The sequence below is a fragment of the Cibotium barometz genome, chromosome 1 (genome assembly GCF_041138505.1).
Source record: "Cibotium barometz isolate CiBa-2024 chromosome 1, ASM4113850v1, whole genome shotgun sequence".
Classification (NCBI taxonomy): Eukaryota; Viridiplantae; Streptophyta; class Polypodiopsida; order Cyatheales; family Cibotiaceae; genus Cibotium; species Cibotium barometz.
The window spans coordinates 13,701,447-13,725,622 of NC_141046.1; the positions used below are offsets into that span (position 1 = coordinate 13,701,447).

General features: G+C 44.9%; 1 protein-coding gene across 2 annotated transcripts in view; it reads right to left on the reverse strand.

Annotated features, from left to right (window-relative positions):
* Positions 1-24,176, reverse strand: part of LOC147641625 (presequence protease 1, chloroplastic/mitochondrial-like) — a 66,409-nt gene that overhangs the window by 23,627 nt on the left and 18,606 nt on the right. For both annotated transcript variants that reach the window (XM_086795068.1, XM_086795009.1), the window contains 5 exons: positions 20,178-20,261; positions 19,997-20,094; positions 18,943-19,207; positions 18,653-18,815; positions 18,346-18,526 (listed from right to left, as the gene is read on the reverse strand). In XM_086795068.1, coding sequence (XP_086651194.1) covers positions 18,346-18,526; positions 18,653-18,815; positions 18,943-19,207; positions 19,997-20,094; positions 20,178-20,261 — 791 coding nt within the window. The remainder of the gene's footprint in view (positions 1-18,345; positions 18,527-18,652; positions 18,816-18,942; positions 19,208-19,996; positions 20,095-20,177; positions 20,262-24,176) is intronic.

Sequence of the window (24,176 nt, forward strand, 5' to 3'; positions counted from 1 at the left end):
TCCTCGCAGCCCAACAAGGGCTACCCAACCAGCTGCCCACAGCCAGCACACGTGGCTGCCCAGCTGCTCCAGAAGCTGCCCAGCACCGAAGTCGCCGCCACCACCGCCTCCATCTCAGCCTGCAAGTCAAGAAACTCAGAAAATTCAGAATTTCATAGGTACTTGCCTTTAATTTTTGCGAATTTCTTATCAATTAAATCAATTGAGCAGGTACAGGTGCCCAATTGCTCAATTTTTTGAGCAAAATTGGCAAAATTGGGGTGACATTGGTCACAATCAGGATCAATTTGCAGGAAATTGGTCAAATCAGGATCAATTTGCAGGAAATTGGATGTCGAAATTTGGGGCTTTTGATGTAATTGTGCAATTAAACACTCATACATGCTGTATGATGTGAAAAATCGCACATTTGGGCGAAATTGCAGCAAATTGCAGTGCAAATCAAGGGGCTTTTGTGCCGATTTGGTTGATTTGCATGCAGGCAATCGCATTTGATGCTGTAAATAATGTGTTGATGCCTTACAAGCACTCAATGTGCCTGTAAATCAAGGGGCTTTCATGTATTTGATGTATATGTGGCCAGGGGGAAGCATCGTGAACACTCTGGATGCCTTCATGTGCGTCAATGTACCATGTATGATCAGAAATTGATCTTAAATCAAAGGGCTTTTCAAGTTCGTATGCTTGTTGAGCTTGGCAAAGCAGCAGGCAAGCCATTTATGCCTTGAATCCTCAGAAATCAGCTTGCAGTCAAGGGGCTTTTGCCCAATTTCTGTTCGGGACTGTTTTATGCAGTGTACAGGACTGTAAAAGTCTGATTTTCACTCATTTGGACAGCCAGGAGAGCATTTATTGCTATTGTACCTGCTGGTACAGATTTGGCACAGCTTTGTGCATGTTTTGGCATGGCTGTACACTGTTTTGAGTGACCAAAAGGTTCAATTTCAGTTGCTGCACTTGCCGGGACAGGTTTGGTACATCATTGGTGAGCACTTGGTACTGCTGTACAGTACTTTGGAAGGGCAAAAGAGCACATTTAAGGTGCTGTCCAAAATCTGCAGCAACCAGATTTTGGTGATTTCATCACAAAAAGTGGGAGAAAAGTTGCATTCTTGCTTCCGCAGTGGGAGATAAACTTTGGGAGAAAAACTGTGAGCACTTTGTGTGCTTTTGGTGCAGTGTTTGCACATTTGCAGGGAGTCAGGCATTGACAGGTTGCATTTTGCTATGGCAACCACAGGTGAGAGCTCTTCATTGCTTCACATCAAGAAGCTTGAAGGCTCGCATAACTATGATATTTGGCAAACCCAGTGCTACAATGTGTTGCTCCAGAAAAAGCAGCACAAGCCTATCAAAGAAAGGGGTGTGATGCCCGCTTCTCTTACTGCTGAAGAGTGGGAAGATATGGATGAGCTGGCAAGATCTACTATCATGTTGTCTGTGTCAGACTCTTTACTTTTCAGCATTCGTGAAGAGAAGACAGCTTGGGGAATGTGGCAGAGATTGCAGGACTTGTATGCCCAACAAAGTGCCTCAAGCAAAGTGTATTGGTTGAAGAAACTCATAGGTCTTCAGATGAAGGAAGGGGCTTCTATGACAGCCCATCTAAATGAGTTTAATGGTATTGTCAGCCAGGTCATCAATCAAAAGTTGGCAATGGACGATGAGTTCAAAGCCACTTTTTTGTTATGCACTTTGCCAGAGAGTTGGGACACATTTAGGACAGCCACTAGCAATTCGAATGCTATGCTGTCATATGCAGATGTTGAGGGTGCTCTTCTTCAAGAAGAGATGAACAGGAAAAACAACTCTGTTGGAAAGTCCAATGCAATGAATGCACGTGGGAGATCCCAGCAAAGGGGTAAAAGCCAAGAAAGGGGAAGGAGCAAGTCTCGCTCCAAAAAGGATTTGGAATGCCATTATTGTGGCAAGAAGGGACACATTAAAAAGCAATGCTACAAATGGAAAAATGATCAAAAAGAAAAGGGAAAAGGCAAAGACAAAGACAAGGATGAAGCCAAAGATGTAAAGCCGAAGGGCAAAAGTGGAGTCAAGATTGAAGAAATCAATGTGTCACATGCAGGTGGCAGTGAGGATGAGGTCCTATTTACTTCTTCACTTGATGCCCATTCACTTCTTACAGGTGGTCATGGTATGCACTCATGGATCATTGATTCAGGTGCCTCCTTTCATGTCACAGGTTGCAGAGACTTGTTTGTCAGGTATACTGCTGGCAATGAAGGAGTGGTTTATTTGGGTGATAACCATGCATGCAAAATTCTTGGCAGAGGTGATGTGAGGCTTGTATTTTCAGATGGCTCACAGCTTATGCTCCATGATGTCAGGCATGTGCCTGAGATCAAGAAGAACCTGCTTTCTACTGGACAGCTTGATGATGCTGATTATGTTACCACATTTGGTAGTGGAAAGTGGAAAATTAGTAAGGGCTCACTGGTTGTTGCCAGAGGCTCTAAAGTGGACACTCTTTACTTTATGCATGCTGGTGTTTGTCACCATGCTAATGTAAATGCAACCGAGCTGCCGGAAATTTCTATGTGGCATAGCCGGTTGGGACACATGAGTGTCAAGGGAATGGAGCAATTGTCTCGTTTGGGTTACTTGCCTTCTCTAAAGTTTTCAAGTTTTCAGTTTTGTGAGCATTGTATATATGGTAGGCAACTACAGTGCCCCCACAAGAAAGCTCTTGGACAGAAAGATGCTCAATTAGAGCTTGTGCATACAGATGTATGTGAGATGCCTCAGCTTTCTTTGGGAGGGGCAAAATATTTTGTGTCTTTTATAGATGATGCCACACGTAAGGTGTGGGTTTATCCTCTTCGTTTGAAGAGTGATACATTCTCAGTGTTTCAGAAGTTTGTTGCTCTTGTTGAGAATCAAACTGGCAAAACACTGAAGGCTTTGCGTTCCGACAATGGTGGAGAGTATACGTCCAAACAGTTTCAGGACTTTTGTGATGCTAAAGGCATCAAGAGGGAGCTCTCTACTCCTTATGATCCTCCACAAAACGGGACAGCAGAGAGGATGAACAGGACCATACAGGAGAAGGTCCGTTCTATGTTGTCACATGCTGCATTACCTCATGGTTTTTGGACTGAAGCTGTTATGACAGCCGTTCACCTTATAAATAGGTCACCTAACACGAGACTTGGTGGGAAAGTGCCAGAAGAAGTATGGACAGGGAAGCCTCCATCATACAAGCACTTGAGAGTGTTTGGTTGCGTTGCGTACGTGCACATACGCAGGGAAATGCGCACCAAACTTGATCCTAAGTCTCACAAATGCATATTCCTAGGATATGGTGACAGAGGTGAAATGGGGTATAGACTTTGGGATCCCATAAATAGAAAGATTATACGCAGCAATGATGTCATTTTTTATGAAACATGCATGTATAAGGAGCCTGCAAGGCAACAGGAGCCTGGCAGAGTCATCTTTGATGATGATGGACATCATGGACAACAACCAAGGGCTGTAAATCAGCCATTACAGCAGGAAAACCAGCCCTTAAATGGTGCTGAAAATGGTCCAAATGGACAGCCAGAGATGGCAGAAGATATCCCTATGGATATACCACAGTTAGAGGAGATACCGGGCATGATTTTTCAGCCTTATGGCATGGAACAGGAGCCACCAATGGGTGATATGCAGGCTGGACAGCAACCTGCAAATGATGGTCATTGGGTACGGAGGTCCACAAGACCCTCCAGAGCCCCTGACAGGTTTGTTCCAGGGGTTGACTACTTGATGCTCACTGACTGTGGGGAGCCCTCATGTTACAAGGAGGCTTTACAGAGGGCAGACAAGGCTCTATGGGAGCGTGCCATGAAGTCAGAGATGGATTCTCTGCATAAAAATGAAACATGGAAGTTGGTGCATTTGCCTGCAGGCAAGAAGGTTTTGCCATGCAAGTGGGTTTACAGGCTCAAAGTTGCACCAGATGCAAAGCCAAGATACAAAGCCAGGTTAGTGGCTAAGGGCTTTCAGCAGGAATATGGTGTGGACTTTGAGGAGATCTTCTCTCCAGTGGTCAAAATGACCACACTTAGAGCTGTATTAGCTTTGGTTGCACATGATGATCTGGACTTGATTCAGATGGATGTGAAGACTGCTTTTCTTCACGGTGATCTCCATGAGGAGATATATATGCAGCAGCCAGAGGGTTATGCAGTGAGTGGAAAGGAGAAGCTTGTATGCAAGCTGAAAAAGAGTCTTTATGGGCTCAAACAGGCACCAAGGGAATGGTATCATAAATTTGATACATTCATGAAATCTCAGAAATTCAGGAGAAGTGACATAGATCACTGCTTGTACACCAAGAAAGCTTTGGATGGCAGTCTATTGATTCTCATTTTGTATGTTGATGATATGTTGATTGCCGGGAAATCTCGTAAAGAGATGGATGCATTGAAAAAGAGGCTGCATGAAACCTTTGATATGAAGGATTTGGGTGATGCAAATCACATCTTGGGTATGCGGATACTTCGGGACAGAAATCAGCATGTGTTGTATTTGTCTCAGAAGGAATACATTGGCAAAGTTTTGCAGAGGTTCAATATGGACGGGGGGAAGAAAGCTAGTACTCCTTTGCCTCCATATGTGAAACTCAGTGCTATGGACAGCCCACAGTCAGATACAGACAGGGCTGATATGGCCAAGATTCCGTACGCTTCAGCTTGTGGCAGTCTCATGTATGCCATGGTTGCTACTAGGCCGGACATTGCATTTGCAGTGGGAGTGGTTTCTAGATACATGGCCAACCCTGGCAAGAAGCATTGGGAAGCAGTGAAAGGTGTCATGAGATACCTGAAGGGCACACAAGATTTGTGCATTTGCTTTGGCAAACAGGATGCATTAGTGCATGGTTACACGGATTCGGATTATGCCGGTCATCCAGATAACCGGAAGTCTACTACCGGTTATGTATTTACATTCACAGGAGGTGCTGTGTCATGGATATCCAGGATGCAGAAGTGCACAGCCTTATCTACTACAGAGGCCGAGTATATTGCAGCCACAGAGGCTTGCAAGGAGGCATTATGGCTATCTCGGTTAGTAATTGATTTGGGCTATACAGGGGATATTCCATTGTTGCATTGTGACAGTCAGAGTGCCATTCAGTTGGCAAAGAACCCTGTTTTTCATGCAAAGACAAAGCATGTGGATGTGAAGTATCACTTCATCAGAGAGGTAATAGAGAACAAGCAAATTCAGCTTGTTAAGATTCATACGGATGACAACCCGGCTGATCTGTTGACGAAGAGTTTGCCTCCGGAGCGGTTTGCTCATTGCAGACACTTGATGGGCATTGGATGAGGCCAGTTTCAGCCTTGATATGGCCTTGTATATTATCATGTACATGCTGTTTTTTTTTCTTTTCCTTTACTTAAGGGCACTTTGCCTTTAAGTGGGAGGTTGTTGGGGTAAAGGCGTTATGCCCACCCTTATAGTGTGTACAAGCCCATAAGTTATAGTACATAGTACACTTAGTACTTTTAATGTACTAAGTGCACTATGTGTACTAGTGCAATATACATGTGTGATAGGGGAGTCACACACTCATACTTGGTGAGTTGACTTATCCCCACAACTCTCTCTCTCTCTCTCTCCCTTGCTTCTCTGTGTATGTCTCCCATGAATGAACTCTAACCCTAATTCTGTTTTCTCCCCATCACCCCCCCCACCCACCACCCCCCCGCGCCCCCCTTTGGAGTATTTTATTACCCAAGGAGAATGTACAAGCTTTGAGGGCCTTACTCTCCCCACATGAGATGCCGGATTATCCATATACAAATGCCATAACATAGCCCAACACGAGGCAACCAAGCCAGAACACAAGCTGTAGAAATGCCGAGCCAACAATATAATCCATATACCTCCGTGTGGGTACTGATTCTTCCCTAAAAACCACGGGTCTTCATGCAATAGAGCTGGTACAACAGGTTCAACTTTCCATTCAGCCGATACAGCAAGTACAGTGGCCGGTACAATAGGTACAGTGGCTGGTACAGCGGGTAAAAGGGCTGGTACAACTAGAACAGTGGCTGGTACAGCAGGTACAAGGGCTGGTACAGCCGGTATAGTGGCAGCTACAGTAGGTACAATGGCTGGAAATCATAATAAAATGATTAAATACCTTGTCTTCAGTGGCATCTAACAATACATAAAAATGCTTTGAAATCCACTGAAACAATAATATAAAAGCCTATACAAGACACAACACTAGGAGCTGAAATTGGGCCAGCACCCCCCCCCCAAAGGTATCTTTATTACCAACAGAGTGTTCCAGTAAAAGAGAACGGGTGCCAGAGAGTAAGCACTCTATAGGTTGGCACCAGATACATCCAGCATATGATGAAAACAAGCCTCACACAAGTCTAAACTATGTTTGCCTTCAATTTCATCACGAAGAACCTTGCTGAATTGGACTAAACAGCTCTATTTTCAGCCCAAAATCATGCCAGACAAGTCACCCCAAGTGTAGAGAAGGCTGCCATGTTGTTTGCCTTGATCCCACGGCCTTTGGAGCATCAGAAAACAAGCCTGATATCTATTGTCCAGCAGTCAACCATCCCTGGAGATGAGCCAAAGCAGTCGCCTGCATCAAGAGAGAGAGAGAGAGAGAGAGAGAGAGAAAGGGAGAGAGAGTCGGAGAGAGAGAGAGGAGAGCGACCCTGCTTGCGAGCGACGCTGCTCACTTGCGCTTCTGCTCACTTGCGCTTCTGCTCGCCTTCGTCTCTATTCACCTGCAACCTGCTTGCCTGAGTCTCTGCGATCTGCTCGTCTGTTCAATGTGCGACTTGCTTGTCTCCTCATTTAAGACTTGCGACCTGCTCTCTGCATCTTCCGTCTTGTTTCTCGCAACCTGTTCGTTTGCTTCTTGTGCTTTGTGTCTGCTTCTTGTATCCCGTTGATTTCTGCCTTGTGTTTCTCCTCCCTGTACATCACCTTCTCAATGTGTGTGTGTGTGTGTGTGTGTGTGTGTGTGTGTGTGTGTGTGTAACTTGGTTGAACACAAAGCTAATCAATACACTTAAATACACTAAGATTTGAAGGACACTTGCTCAAATACAAGAAGTAATTTGTTGAATTGACAAGAGACACACAATGAGCCGGAACGGCCGACCCCTCCCTTGAGTAAATTGTATTCCTATTGGAGAAATTCAATACATAGCTTCACAGGCATCCATTGCCAAATCCTCCATGCCAATGCATATGAAATTCAGCATTTAGAAAACAATGGTATGTCGATGTAGATCACCAAGGAGCTGCCTTGATGCCCGGCCCGACTTCAGTGCCCATATTCTCTACCATTGGCTCTATGTTCTACCAAGCAAGGTAGCAACATCTTCAAGAGCACATAGGACAAGAGAAATACTACACATGACGGCTAAACAAGGAGTCCTGCCCTTCTACTGAATAAGTAATGACAACACATTGTCCAATTAGCTTACCAGTCTTCATAGAAGTTGTTGCAAGCGGAAGCCTTCGCGTAGGAAGCTTTAGAAGTGTTGATATCTTCGATTTGCCGCAATTCTTCGCGACAAAAGTCTTCAAGAGGCTGAAGGAAACCCTGGGAAAGCTTCCCCTATGGTTCAACTTGAGAAAGAAAGGCTGAAATTAGGGTTTTCAGCAAAAAGACCAGAAATTACAGCAAAAATGAGAGCTATTTTGCTGAATTTCAGTCATTGGGAGTGAGTAGGAGAGTGATTAGCACTTGGAAAAACTCTTGGAAGCTTGGAAAACACCCTAGCAAGTTGGGTATGGCTATGGAGAGCTTGAAAATGGAGAGAAATGGTGGAAAAACAGAGTTTTCAGCCTCCAAAAATCCTCATGAAGAGAAAACACGAATTTTCTCTTAATAAGTAAGTGAATTGGGATCCAATCAGGTGAGAGGACATGGGGAGATGACCATTTATGAGTAAAAAGGAAGATCAGGTCCTGGACATTGAGTCTTGCCCGCCTCGGGACTTCAGTGAGTGTGAACTTGGAAGTGGTCATAATTTATAAGTGAGTATGAACTTGGAAGTGGTCATAATTTATAAGTGACTTTTGGGCGCCCAAACTTTAATGAAGTGGGAACGCACTCACTTATAGATATTGGCCAAGTCCTAAGGGCTATTTGAGCCTAGATTGGGTAATACTTACCACCTGTTCACATGCCACACAACCATGTCAGCAGACAGTTTCACACGCATGGTTCACGGGCGGGCGTCCCCTAGCCCGGAACTACACATAGGTCATGCAGGCATGAAAACAGCATGCAATTTCATTTGCAGGCGAGCACATAAAGATGCTATGCAATGCAGCATTGGCATGAGCAATTTCCGTTCATGAAACCATATAAGACCAGGCGTTTCCAGGCAAGTATATGCGATACCATACCCAGTGGAAAGCCAATCCTCCAGGCGTTTCCGGGCATGTACACAAAGGCACAAGTCCCAGCGGAAAGCCAAGTCCTCGAGGCGTTTCCGGGCATGTACACAAAGACACAAGTCCTAGCGGAAAGCCAAGTCCTCGAGATATTCCGAGCATGATAACATCAAGTCCCAGCGGAATATCATATCCAACTATATAGCATGACACGTGTCAATCACATGCATAGGCACATTCCATAAGCCATGGACACCAATCCAATATGTACATAGTGTGAAAGCAAGAGTGAACCATTCGGGTGGCCAAATGGTGACAGTGTGTGTGTGTGTGAGAGAGAGGGAGAGAGAGGAAGAGGGAGAGGGAGAGGGAGAGAGGCTGGGATTTGAGGCGTGCTTTCTGAAGTCTTTGCAGACTGCTGAATTAGGGTATGCAGGTGCTGAATTAGGGTTTTCAGGTGCTGAATTAGGGTTTGAGAGAACGGGTTTTCTTTGCTTTTGTACATGGATTTGGATGACCCGGCTGCTGCTGTTGGTGGCATGGCTGCCAATAGCCTTAACATGGATCTTATTGAGGAGATGATCGAGAAGGATGTGGGTTATGCTTCAGATGCCTGGGAGCAACAAAAACGTCAAAGGCTTGATGTTGATGCAAGCTACACTCCGGTGAATGTTGGAGAGAATGCAGAGGAAAGTTCTCAGATACCTTCTCCGGAGTTTGTACGTTTGCTGCAGATCACTGGTGAGCTTCTACAAGAATATGTGAAGCCAAATAGCGTGCAAATGGTTGCAGTAGATAATGGTGGTGTGGCTGATGTATGCATGGAGACTCCTTTGTTGCTACAACAGCTCTAGCAGATTTTCATGATCGTGCTGCTATCTTCTTCTTTACTGGGCGTATTCCGTTGTTACCTCGCCTTAGAGCATGGTTGGGCCGCTTGGTGTCGCCTGAGGCACTTGAGGAGATTTATGATGGTCCGAGAGGCTTTAATGAAATACTTTTTTCACACTTCGGAAGCCCGTAGGGCAGTCTTGGAGCAGGTGCCACTCTTTTTGGATGGGCAGTTGGTTCATGTGGTTCCGTGGAAGCCTATGGCAGAGTACCATGATATGTTGCGCCAGGCTTGCCCAGTTTGGGTTGAAGTGAAACAATTCCCACCAATGTTTTGGCGTGTTTTACCAGGTCTCATGCGAGGTATCGGTGATGTCTTGGTGGTGCCTCGAATGACATCTAGAAACCGAAATCGTCAGATGCTGTTTGGCGGGGGTCTTTGCGTACTCATCAGGGGCCCTTACATACATATGCTCGTCGCCCTTTGGGTTCAGGTGCCCAGCAACAGACCAGGATTGAGAGGCCGGGAGGCCAACTTTCTCAGGGTACAGGTGTCAGGGGCTCTTGGGGTGGATAGAGTAGAATGCTATCCTATTAGAAGTCGCCTAACAAAAGAAGCACAACAACAATTGCCTCTTGTGTTTGGTTCGAAGGGTGAGGTCATCTCGCCATGGGATGGTCATTACCCTTCGGCACGTGCTCGGGAACTCCAAGTGCAGTCTGAGATCACAAATACCATGTCTAAAAATGCAATGCTTCAAAAGGTTCGTGATTTGGCAAATTGTCCTGGGCCTAGTACACGGCCTTGTTGATTCCTTTTCTGGGAAGGCTTATGAAAATTGTACAATGGAATGTAAAGGGTATTTCTTCACGCCAAAAGCAGTTCAGGCTTTGGCGTACAACTTTTTGTCATGGTTGGGATGTTTTGTGTGCAGTTGAACATAAGCAGCATAAGTTGGCTGGCAAAGCCTATGTATATAAGGGGTTTCATGTTTTCTACAGCGGACATCCTGCTTCGCAGTCAGGTGTTATGTTTGCTGTTCGTTCGCAGTTTCAGCCTTCTCTTGTGATTCAAGATGTTCATGGAAGATTTCTAGTGATACAGATTGTTTGGGATGATACGCCTTTATGGTTGTTAGGGGTGTATGCTCCAAATAATGCTCGTGCACGCCGTTTGCTGTGCAATGACATGTGTGCTCTTTCAATCTATCATCCTGGCTTTGTGATGGGAGACTTTAATATGTGTGTCTCCAGGGAGCAAGCCACGTCGCCTCATTCTGTAATGGATGGCCCGGAGAGAATGGCGTGGGAAGCTTTTGCAGCAAGGTCGCTAAAACAAGACATGTGGTCTTGGTTGCATCCAGATGAAAGGGGTTACACTTATGCCTCACAACAGTTTCGGGGCACTTATGCTAGATTGGATAGGATGTATATTTTACATCAAGATCTCTTTTTGCCAGAGGTTCTTACTATGATGGTTGATCAGCAACAGGTTTTGTCAGATCATTGGCCGTTTGTGTTTGAAATGGTCTATCATCCTGTGGATACATATAAAGGCTTGTTGGGACGCTTGCCTTTGCGCTTAAATCACACTTTTTTGGAGCATGAAGCTTTTGATGTTTATATGCGTCAGTTGATACGACATTTCTCCACAAGAGTGTCCATGGCTGATTATCATGCTTGGCCAGTGTTTCTTACCAACACTCGGAAATTAGCGCGGCATTATGGTCTTGCTAATGCCTCTATACAAAAACAGCATGTGGTTCTTCTTGAGTCGCTTTTAAAGGGCTTGCAAGCGTTCATGTTTACTGACTCTATGGATGCTGAAGTTGTGGATGCCATAGAATGGCTGAAAAAGGAGCTATCTAGGGTGCAGGAAGCACAATATGTTCGCTTTAAACTACTTGCACGTCTTGATGCTTTGCGGGATGCTAACTGTCAATCTCATCGCTTCTATGATAAGTTGCATCAAAAACATATGCGTGAGAATATTGTTAGGCTGATGGATGCCCAAGGCAACCTTGTTACTCAACCTTCTGAGGTTATTCAGCATTGCATCAAGTTTTATGAAGATTTGCTTGCCCCTCGAGAGGATGCCTCGCCGGCTGTCCTGGCTGCAAGGGAGTCATTGTTTGCTGAAGTACGATATTAAGTTGACCCTGATGTGGCGGTTCAGCTTGATGTTCCTGTTACTCAAGGGGAAGTGGAAGCTGTTCTCTCCAAACTTTCCATGGGAAAGAGCCCTGGTTGGGGGGATGGTTTGACAAATGAGTTTTCTCGAAAATATGCTGATCAGCTTGCAGAGCCTTTGACGCTTATTTGTCAAAGGGTTTGGGATGAGGGATATATGCCTGCCGATTGGAAGTTGGGCATACTTCGTTTGTTGCCCAAAGTCCCTTCGCCTACTTCTTTGGCTCAATGGCGCCCGATCTCACTTATGGGTATTATGTATAAAATCTTTACAAAGATTTTTGCCAATCGCTTGCAGAAGGTGCTTCCTACTCTTATTCATCCATATCAATATGGATTTGTGCATGGCAGGAATATTTTGCATAATATTCTTAATGTTTAAATTGGAGTGGATTATGCCAAGGCAAAGAAGCAAGAGATTGTGATGGTGCAGCTGGATCTTGAAAAAGCTTTTGATCATGTCAGCTGGTCTTTCCTTTCTCAGTTAATGACAGCCATGGGCTTTGGTCCCAAAATGGCTAATTTGGTGCATTTACTTGGCTCTGGCTCTATCACGCGGATTATGCTCAATGGAGGACTATCGGATGGTATTTCTCTCACCCGTTCTCTCTGGCAGGGCTGTCCTCTTAGCCCTCTTTTCTTTGCCATTGCCACTCATCCTATGTTATCTCGCCTAGATGCTATGGCATCGCATGGTGAAGTGGTTGGTTTGCATCTCCCTCATGGCAAGCAATTGGTTGCTCAAGCCCTTGCAGATGACACTTTTATGTTTCTCAGGGCCGAAAAAGCCAATATAGATCGAGCAATGGAAGCTTGGAATAATTTTGCATTGGCTTCTGGGCTGAAAATAAATTCAGTAAAATCAGCCCTCATTGTATGTACGGAATTTGATCTTGAGGTATTAGGGTGGCAAGGCCGTGTGGTGCATACAGGAGACATTGTTCGTCATCTTGGGTATCCGGTGGGTGTGGATGTGGACCCCCAAGCGCTTCTTGCTTGAATTTCTGCTCGGATCTCGGATAAATTTGTGTATTGGAAAGCTCAAGGGTGGCCTATGCACGTGAGGGTTAAGGTAGCTCAGGTTATTATGCTTAGCATGATTTCCTATTTTTTGCCTTTGCTACCTTGGACGCACAAATCTCTTCTCCGTTTGGTTGCTCCCATTCGGTTTATGCTGTGGAAGAGGCAAGGAAATATTATGGGTCAAACATGGATAGCTTGGAATCACATTACGACGCCCAAAAGAATGGGTGGGGCTGCTTTATTGGATGTCCGCTTGCATATGGTGGCGTGTAGGTGGGCGCTTTTTCAGGATATGTGTTTGCAGGAGCAGCCTTGGGTATTCATGGCTCGTGACTTGATTGAGTTGGAGGGATTGTCACATGGACGAACACGTGTGCAGGTTTCATGGTGGGACATTGTGAATGCGGCTCATCCTGTCCGTATTCGCTCATCTCACATTTTATCACATATTCTCCTTTCTTGGCATGAAGTTCTACTATTGGCTCGGTGGGATCCTGGTCATGAAAGACTACTTTTGAACTCTTTGCAGTTCGAAACATTTGTGGAGTCGCGTGTCATTGTTTGGCCAGACAGAGATGCTTCACGCATACGACTCAACCGCATGGTCAGATTAGGCTTGGTTAGAATCCGAGATGCTGTGATACCTGGTCGTGACAGGCCATATTCGTTTCCTCGTATTCGGCAGCACTTTAGGGTTCCTCCGACATTTCAGCCACTATGGGTTGACATCATGCATGCAGTTGAGCCTTTCACTCCATTGCCTCGGCCATCTGCAGATCAACCTTGGCTTGATTGGGCACTATGTAAATCTGGTGACTTGATATCACTTTCAGCTAACCAAGTCTATCATAAGCTCGTATCAGAGAAAGATTGGGTTTCAGCCAAGGCCAATAAGGTGTGGGGATTGCACAAGTCTAAATCATGGTGGCAAAAAACTCTTATGCGTGGTTGGCAGTCTAAACTCCCTTACCAAGGTAAGGTTTTCATTTGGAGGATGTTGGTGGGAGGGTTACCTACACGGGATCAGCTCAGCCGTCGTAAAATTACATTGGCCTCTTGCTTCTTCTGCACGACATGCACTGAAACAGTTATGCAACTGTTCATGAGTTGTCCAGTGGCCCGTCAGATTTAGTCTTTTGTCTCTCGCGTTTGGGAGGCAGTAGAGAGGTCTACTGTTTCGGCTCATCAGTGGATATTTGGGATTTGTCCTCAAATCATTACTTCGGACAGTCACTTTGTGATATTCCATTTTCTTAGATGGACAGGACTTTGGCATATTTGGACTACACGGAATGGGTTCATCTTTGATTCCTTGTCTGGAATACATGGGCACATTCTACGTACCCGCAGTTTGCTGCTTTGGCAGTTTTCTTCTCTTCTCTCAGCTCAGCTACTGGATGCAGATGTTATTTTGTTATGGTCTACGGCGGCTCGGCTGGCTCATCTTTGATGCTTTTATTTGGGATGCTTATTTGGCTAGGAGGCTTTCTTATTAGTGTACAGGTTTGCATGGTCATGATCCTTTAGAGGATCTTTTGTGGGGGTTTTTTTGGGGCCATAGGTTCTGTGTGAGTCATGTGGCTAATGTACATTTTTACATATAATATAAAACACCATTTCACGAAAAAAAAAGAGAAAGAAAGAAAGAAAGAAAGTTGTATTAACACCTTCAAAAGGACAAAATGACCTATGAGACCAAAGGGTTACATCATATCCATGAGGTACATCATCCTAGGTACAAAATAGTAATAAAGAAAGAGAACAAAAATCTAGAACTGATCTAGGTACATGAGCAAAAAGCTCTCATATCACCCTAATACATACCTCATGGGCCGCTGTGACATGGTGCTCAAGGTGGTAAAACTAAGCTGGAGTGAGAAGGTCCTGCGATGATGGGAGATGATGGCCCGGATCCTCCTGTGGTGGCATGGCCATGGGCAAGGGCCATGGGGTCTAGGGCATCGAGCTCTGCATAACTCAGTGGCTATGTCAAGTGTCACACCTCTTGGCCGAGCTCCTGCACTAGCCCGTGGTCTGGGTATGATGAGTGGATCAGCCCTCGGAGTGCTAGTATGGAAGAAGTCGGTGAGAGCTCTCTGTGCTGATCCTCTAGCAAGTACAACTAATCTGGATCTTACTAAGGACTCCCTGTGTCTACAGAGCTCTAGAAGAAAAAGTCACAGGCATCTCTGATCTGGGAAGTCCATGATCCTGAAAGTGGTCCGAACCCAGCTCGGAAGAGGCAGTGGAACCTACCCAAATCTCATAGTATACAAGGCATCGCCATATGTAATGATCCTCTGTCTCGGGCTCTGTGTGACAGAGCTGGCATATCCTATCCTCTGGTGCGGCTGCCCTAGGCCCATATCTGGCAGTCTCCACTCTCAACCGGTGGGATGAGGTGCAGATCTGGCCGATCCCACATCTCACCCCAAAGGATAGGTGGGTGTCCATGTAGCGTGGGCAGATGATGAACCCATCCTCTGTCAAGCATAGGAGATGATCTTTGTAGAAGGCCATCTTCGTCCCCAGCGGATGACTAGGCGAACTCCATGTCCTCTGAGTACCCAGTTTGACAATGTCCTTCCTGATAACCCTGTTCCGCTCTGTGCGGCTGAGAGCAAATGACGGGGCCTCTATGTTGTACAGGAACGGGGGAAGTGCCTCCATCTGCATACCGTGCATGCCAAACCAAGTGCCTACCTGTGCATACCAACACTCTGTATCTCCCTCAAGTGTCAACTGTCTCGAGGACTCCAGGGCTAGCCGGAGTATCTATCAACTGGAAGCTCCATAGCCTGTGCCAATATGTCAATGTCTAGAATAGGGCCTCTGTCACTATCGGTGCAGCCCCCACCTCTAACCGCACAATCTCATGTGGCACTGACGGCTTACTCCTAATCATGCGTGAGATCATCGCCACTAGGGGCCTCTCCATTGGCTTCCACCCATCATATACCTCCTCTGTATCTGTCTCAGTCGGCTCTCTCCTCTGTCTCCGCCTGTGGTATAAGCTAGGACCCCAGATGGGGGCACCATATAGTAGTGCAATGTAGCTAGAGTATCAAATAGCCAAAGCTTCGTCCTCGGCTCCTGAAACTGTATCTGTGAGCATTGCCACTCTAGCGAGCCAAGGGCTGCATATCCCCTCATCAATCTAGCTTTGGCCACCTTCCGCATCGAGAATTGAGGTCTAGCAAAAGTGATCCCAAGGTATACATATGAGGTAACATACTCCTAATCATGCGTGAGATCATCGCCACTAGGGGCCTCTCCATTGGCTTCCACCCATCATATACCTCCTCTGACGGATTACTCCTAATCATGCGTGAGATCATCGCCACTAGGGGCCTCTCTATTGGCTTCCACCCATCATATACCTCCTCTGTATCTGTCTCGGTCGGCTCTCTCCTCTGTCTCCCCAATGGTATAAGCTAGGACCCAGATGGGGGCACCATATAGTAGTGCAATGTAGCTAGAGTATCAAATAGCCAAAGCTTCGTCCTCGGCTCCTGAAACTGTATCTGTGAGCATTGCCACTCTAGCGAGCCAAGGGCTACATATCCCCTCATCAATCTAGCTTTGGCCGCCTTCCGCATCGAGAATTGAGGTCTAGCAAAAGTGATTTCTTAGGTATACATATGAGGTAACATACTCCACACGCTCTCCACTGTATGTAAACTGTACTACAAATCTACTTATCCACTATGAGGAGGTTTTAAAGATCATGACCTTGGTCTTTCCAAGGTTCACAGTGAGGTCCCGGTCCTTGCAAAAGGCTTGTAATGCATCCAAATGCCTCTACAACCCCTCTCGTGAATCAGAAATAAGAATAATATCATCTGCATACAAGAGGATCGGTATCAAGACTCCTGCCAAATGTGCTCCTGGTCCTCCCTGTCTATCTATGTAATCCGACATCTAGTCAATGTATAGACCAAATAGGGTAGGAGACAAGGGGCAGCCCTGCTTCACCCCGATAGTGCTGTGTATGATCTCTGAGTCACCTCCTGGAGCCCATACTCTGCCTGTGACTGACTCATAGAGTTCCCCCAAAGCATCTCTGCTAGCACTCCCATATCCTGCAGTCTCCTCGTCAGTTTGGCCCGTGGGACTGTATCAAAAGCTTTGCGGAAATCCACAAAGCAGCAGTATTTCCGATGCCCGTGAGCTCTCCCCTCCTCAATGATCCCCGTAGTGTAGAGATATGATCTAGTGTGGAGTGCCCTCTCCTAAAGCCTGCCTGCCCCGGTGCTCTGAGTCTCTGCTCCTCGGACCATCTACTAAGCTCATGCTCCAAAATCTAAGCATAAATCTTGGCCAAGGTGTGACCAATCATGATAGTCCTGTAGTTGTTGGGGTCCACAGGGTCACCTGCTTTCAAGATAGGTACAATAGTATTCGATGACCAGCTGACAAGGAAGCTCTCACATAAAGCCCTGTTAAACATGTGAACCAGTAAAGGCGTGTGTCCCTAGCATGGGAGAAATGCTCGGTGAGGAGTCCATCATGATCCTGTGCTCTCCCAGTCTGCATCCTATCAATAGCATCTCTCACCATGCTGAGGTGAAAGAAGGAAGAGTGTGGGGGACGAGGTTCAGGTGGATGGGGGAGAGGTGGCTGCTCGGGGGCATGGTAGAGAGAGAGAGAGAGAAAGAAAGAAAGAAAGAAAGATATATTAACGTCTACGAGAGGCCAAAGTCGGCCTATGAGACAAAAAATAATACAACTGTGTTCTTCCGGTCATCGGAAGAAAAGAAACAAAAGAAAAAGTGTGCATGTGTCTGGATACAACTGTGAATGAGAGAGAGAGAGAGAAGAGTCACTTCTGTCTGTGGGACCTGTAGGAGCAAGCGATCAGCCTTTAAGCAACCTTGGAAGAAGTTGACCAGCCTTAGAGTTGCTGTCCAGCATGCAAACTGACACCTGTCAAAACCCTTTAGTGTTCTACACACCAGAAACAGCTGGAAGTAGGCACCTAGCTGCTTTTTGGCTTCTACCCTCCCAAAATAGCAGCTCATGGAGCTAATATTGCATGTAGAGCTGCCCACCCTTGAGTAAGGGCCAAGTTTCATTAAAAACTAGTCCAACTGATGTGAACACTCTATAAATTGTCCGCCCAAACTTAAGTGTATGTGAACACTTTATAATTCATCCACCCAAATTTAAGTGTATATGAACACTTGCACTCGTAAACCTTAGTATAATAAAATATAAGCTGTAAATTGAGTTTGACCACCTGCAAACCACTGCCTCAGTCCCAAACAAGTGTGCACACACACGTCCATAGGTTTCAATGCCACGAACTCACACCAAGATCTCAATCCTTTCATGGAGCCCTTCCACGTGTACTAAACCAAGCCTGGAACACACACCAGGGTCTATACCTACCCTTCCATGGTGTTCCTCCACATGTGTATAGTCACGAATATGACACCCAGAATCCTGGGTGGCTTTGCGAAATACCAAGATCTACATTGGTGAGGATCTCACCCACTTGCAGGTGGAACAAGGGAAGCTTAAGATGGTCCAAGTCATGGAAGCAAGGACGGCTGGGAAAATAGGCTGTCTACGAAGATGGCTGGGTTATCATCACAAAGAGATGTCTTGCAGAGGGGCGCCAAGTCTATGGGACCACAAATGCAATGCACAAGGCCACCTCGAATCGTAAAACAGACTCAGCAAAACAACTAGTCTATATTCTACATGGATCAGGTATCAAGGCCAGACTCCAGCAAGTAAAAGCACTACAAATCCACAAGGCTGGGCCACTATTGGAAAAGCTACAGCGGCTAGGCAGGCATCACAAAACTCCAGTCAAAAACATAAGCAAAGCAAATTTTATCATTGCTGTAAATCATTGCATGATTATGAGACTCAAGTAGCATGTACGTGTAATCTTGAACAAACCTTGTATATCCCTTAGCATCGGGCAGCTGATATGAATCAATGTCACCAATTGTGCCAATGATTGCTTTTGTCAAAGAATCATTATCTAGCTCCAGTCCCCTTAAAAATTCCACTGTATTATCGTATATGTCCAAAGTCTCAAGCAAGTTTGGATCTCGATAAGATAGGAAAGAAAAGACACCTAGACCAACAGAAAACATGGGAGTAGACATTCAGCCACCAGTTTGGCTGATACTAAGAAAACTGCATTATCAAAGTCTAAATATGTTGAGACGTGTACGAGAAAAAAATGGAACAGATGAGAAACCTGAATGTGTATCAAAATCGCAGAAACCTCCGTAAGCACCTCCGCTAACTCGAACACGGTCCCATAGCCATGTGTTACCAATGTGTTTAGAAATAACATAGGCACTGCCATTCAACTTATAGCCAGTGTCATAAATGTTGAGTGCTTTTCCAACATAGTTCACCTGCAGGAGGTAACAAAAGCATAAACAGAAGTGGCCACTACCAACATTTATATAACTTATCTTAACTCACAGCTTGATTACGAAAACAACCACTCTATGTCTTCCAGACGCGAAGCCAGAAGGATACCTGAGTGGGTACAGCCAACCCTTCATTTGATGGTTCAAGACAGGTGCTCCAGGTTGCTGACTTAGTGGCTCCCACATTTGGAAAGGCCTGGAGTAGTGACGCTACGTGAGATTCTGCCCTTGTTATCAGCTTGCTGTCTGCGGTCAGGTTCACCAATGCACCCTTCCTAGAGAGAAAACTGTTACGTATTTCATCCAGTGCCTCTGCTAAAGTTGACCAATCACTATCAACCTGCTTCTCCAGTGTCTGCAGGTAATCAAAATAACTGCAAACAGAGAAGGTAGGCCACAACAGACAAATCTTAGAAAATCTTAAGAAATACAAAGAAGAGCTGCACAAGCAAATATCAAGATAAGTCAAACCTAGGAAACATCTCAAAATGATTTACTGGCTGCTGATGGAGGTATAATGGGTTAAAGACCCTTAAATATAACTACTATCTCGTATATTGAGAAAAATCACTCAGCAAAAAAATCAAGGGGTCCATAAGCCGTACCCCAAGAAAACTCCAAACTACGTAAATCCAGAGTATGTTGCCATTTTCAGTCCTATTGATGAATAAGAAAGTGGGAAGATCATGGCTTATAAAAATAGTTCTTAGCTGTCTTTTGGCTGCTACTTCAAAAAGCATCAGAAAACTGAGAGGAGAGAGACAGCCAGACGTCTCTAGAAACCCTGATCAATTTCACTGACCTCAGTAAAGATAACTGAATAAAGGAAAACTACGACCCCCAAAGCTCCAATACAAGGTTACAGTTTCGAGAAAATTGGACAGGGAAGAGCAAAAGACATGAACTAAAAGCTGAAGCAGACCTACACAGGCAGAGAAGAAGTAAAATTTACCTCAATAGCAGGACAGATTTCTTCATAAAAAGTATGTAACATCTAACCTTAGCAATGTTTGCAGTAGCTGATAAATCGGGCAAAGGAATAATTACTTATTTGAAATCAAAATCTTTTCTTGCAAGCTTTCAAACTTCAGATTGAAGCATCAATTTTGAAGAGTCATGTCTGTACAGTAAAGAAATACAGTATAATGTGAGTCTCAGCATACCTTAGACCTCCCATTTGTTCAGATACCCATCCAGCCACATTCATTTTGGCATCCATTCTTGACGCTGCAACACTATGCCCACGTCCTCTCAAAACACTCTGCACATAATTAAAACAGCCATTAGCTGCCATCACGGATAGCCATTACTGTCCTTATCTTACTTCTATATACATGAGCATACCTCCATGCGGGCTTTGCTCTGTGAAACAAACTGCTTGAAGCGCTGCTGATCAGTGAACTGGACATCTTGAAGTAAGATCCTCATCTGCATCAATTGAAGGCGTAAACAACACACACAATAATAATGTGCATCTAAATGATGTAGCCAAGTGAGAAAGTATAACAGGGATGGCTACACAAGATTTTATTTACTTAATCACCTTGATAAATGAAAGCAACCAAATGTTCAGCTTTTGCACATATCATGCTTGTTATGTCCCCATAAGACATAACCAAGCTAGCATTTAATAATATGGTTAAGACTATCTCGAGGGCTAAACTTGTCTAAAGAGTTGTTTATCCATGGGTCACAGTAGAGTGATGTTGAGGGCATTCTCACCCAAAGTCTATATAAGTGAGACATGGGCTCATTAATGGGTGGCTTTGTTAAAATATGTGCATCTCATATGTTGTGTGGGAACTAGGTCTTATGTCGGTCCAAACCTTTTATTAAGTTGGCACAAGTCAGCATACATCTTTGTAGGTCGTAAGGCTTCATGACGTGCCTATTTAAAGGCCTCCCTGCCCACTGTTGCAATCATCTATTTTCCCAACGCATATTGTCAATCCCTATCTGCTTGTGAGTATAAGCCCATGTAAACCCTTTGCTATAATACAACTTGATCTTGTCTGGGCTCCACCGATCCATGATGATTCACAGTTGTATCCAGACACATGCACACTTTTTCTTTTGTTTCTTTTCTTCCGATGACCGGAAGAACAGAGTTGTATTATTTTTTGTCTCATAGGCCGACTTTGGCCTCTCGTAGACGTTAATATATCTTTCTTTCTTTCTTTCTTTCTCTCGTTGGCATCTCTCCCTCTCTGGTCTGTTTTGCTTCCGCATTGTGCAACTCCAACATGGTATCATCGCTCTACGTCCCGGCTGCCTCATCTGTGATCGTTCCCCTCCTTCCTTCTGCATTTTTTGGAGCAAACAGTGGCTGCATTTTGACAACCAGGTGGCTGCGTTTTCTCCTGCTCGCCCTCCTTTCTCAGCGTTTTCTCTTGCCGTGCTCCTGCCACCTGCATTTTCACCTGCTGAATGCCAAGGTGCTGTGCTGGGTGCTGCGTTTTTTTCTTCCTCAAGCTTCTGCAGCAGTGTCACATGGAGTGTTGGCTGTTTTACAGCAAGGACAGCAGTGGAGGGAGGCTCTTTTGAGTGTGGTGCATCCTGACAAGCGGCTTCGTTGGTCCCTCCAGTTCCCCGGCTACCCTCCTTTCCTGTTGGGTGCTTTCCAGTGAGTTTTGTGGGCTAGTTTTGCTGCTGTCCAGCCCCGTTTCTTGAGGGGGGCTGATCTGTCCTCATGGTTTGTGTTGTTGGAGAGTGTTGGAGATCGGTTCTGGAGTGCTGAGATTCAGTGAGTTCAAAGACTTGCTTACGGAGGGTGGACTTTTATTGCTGTGGATATGGGTTCCCCCTGTATGAACAAAGAGGACAAGCTCGACAGAACTACCAATGCTTGTTGGAAGCTGATTTTGCGGGTCTGGTTCAGTCCTCATTTCACAGGGTAAGGTCAGGATGTCAATTAATGATCAGAATCACGCAATTGCAACAGTACAGCAGAAAGGTAGCTATGGATTGAATGCTTTTCAAATTCATTGCTTGGTGTAGCAGAGATTATGGACTGGATGTGTTCCAAGTTCATTGTTCAAGGTTTCTGGGACGTGATGTGTTCACAGTCCACGACTGGATGTGTTCCAAGTTCATTGTTCAAGGTTTCTAGGCGTGTTATGTCCATCAGCTCATCATTCTATATATATACCTCGATGAATCCGAGAACATGCCCAAATTCACCTTATAAGAAAGTGCAATTGGTAGTCATCCACAAGACAATAAACCATCAACCCCAACATGCATAGTATGGACTAGATACTACAACATCCCCACTAACGTCATCAGTGCCCAATAGTGGGTGTAGAACTTGGTACCAATTTATGCTCCCACACCCCCCCCCATGCACACGACGTGCACGCACACACACACACACACACAAGAGCATACATTCATACAAAGGTCTATGTAATGACTTTTTGTCACAGCTCCGGAGATATAGGGCAAACTCAGCCATAATGAAGCCTAGCACTAAGGATCATAACAAACAGAAAGAATTACTACAACAAAAAGGTAGTTCACGGGAGGCTAGTGTGGGAATACGAAGCCAAGAAGATTCCTTTGATGTTCTAGGTGGCATTATGTTTTGAGAAGACAAGTTGGCAGGTGCATCTTTCGCACTATATCCAGTATCTACATTACTCGAGAGTCCATGGTCGTGTCTTCATCAGCTTCTCTTCTTCAGACATTTGCTCACTATGAGCTGCAAAGGGGGTGTTAAAATATGTGCATCTCAAATGTTGTGTGGGAACTAGGTCTTATGTAGGTCCAAACCTTTTATTAAGTTGGTGCAAGTCGGCATACATCTTTGTGAGTCATGAGGCTTCATGATGTGCCTATTTAAAGGCCTCCCTCCCCACTGTTGTATCTATTTTCCCAGCGCATATTGTCAATACCTATCTGCTAGCGAGTATAAGCCCATGTAAACCCTTTGCTATAATACAACCTGATCTTGTTCCTTGGACCTTGGGTCATCGTGCTATTGTATTCCTCAAGATGCTACCTGTATTTGTAGCTAGTAGTCTTTTTCCAATGTTTTATTTTTCTATTTTAACAAGATTAGTGTAATAGTTGGATACTTTGTAACACCTTTTTGTCTCATACACCCTAGGGCCTAGTGGTCTTTTGAAGACGTTAATAAAAGTTTCTTTCTTTCTCATGTTGCCATCTCTCCCTCTCTACACTATTTTGCTTCCACATTGTGCAACTCTAACAGGTTTCATAGGTAGACACCCAGATAATCAAGATCCAACCACTCCATGGCTATGCTCAAATCTTAACAACTCCAAGGTGAGGTTTGGTGATATAAAGCACTACAGATTAAGGTGAGAAAAGTCCATTGTTGGTCTATTCTCACATGTGGAGGTGCTCCCAAGGGAGCTATTGCTCAGAGATTAACATGATCCAACGAATCACTCAATGATTGAGTTGTGCATGCTAAAGCTGGTTGAGAAAAAAAGAAATTAAAATTAACGTCTACGAAAGAACCCAAGGGTCTATGAGACAATGAGAGATACAATGATACCATGGGTAGAATCTAGGATAAGGTTTGTAACTTCAAAATGTGTCCAAGAGAGAATAATGGGAAAAAGAAAAAGAAATAGAAACAACACTTCTGAGGGGGAGGAGAAGATGTAATGCCATGTAAGCAAGGATGCAAGGAGGACGAGAGAAAGAAAGAAAAGAAAGATAGTTATATTACCCGTCTTCCTTGGACACAACCGGTCTATGAGACCAAAGGTCAAAGGTTCCATGTGATACTAAGCCATGGAAAACCCTACAAGAAACTATAAAAAGGATAGACTAGTTGTATGTCTATCACATCATTATCATGAGCATGCAGATAGATATTACGTACCTGATGCTAACCACAAGGTTAGCTGGCCTAATTTTGGGTTAGGGGACCCTGAAGATTAGTGCAGAAGCCTGATTACATCGGCTAGGGTGTAAATTATTGTTATCCCAAAAGATGTGTCATAGTTGAGTGCTAGTGACTAGTAAAAAGTGACCATTCACAGTTGCTATTACTTTCCTCTATAACCACTGATCTTACCTGTTCTGAAATTAGTGAAGATAACCTTCGTTTCACAATCTCTTGCCTGTAGTACAAAGGGATCATGGACGTCATTGGGCACATTTTTGTTGAGCTGCACAGATCTCGGTGGGATGTATTGTTCGATCATCCTCTAACACAGTTTTACGGCCTTGTGCAGGGATTTCTGTGTAGCTTCATCTTGTTTGATATCAATGCACCAGCCTCATATTGGATTCTTGGATATCCATGCTCCACCCTCATATTTATTGCCCAGGCACTCGCTAGCTCATATTTGTACAGCTTCCACTATG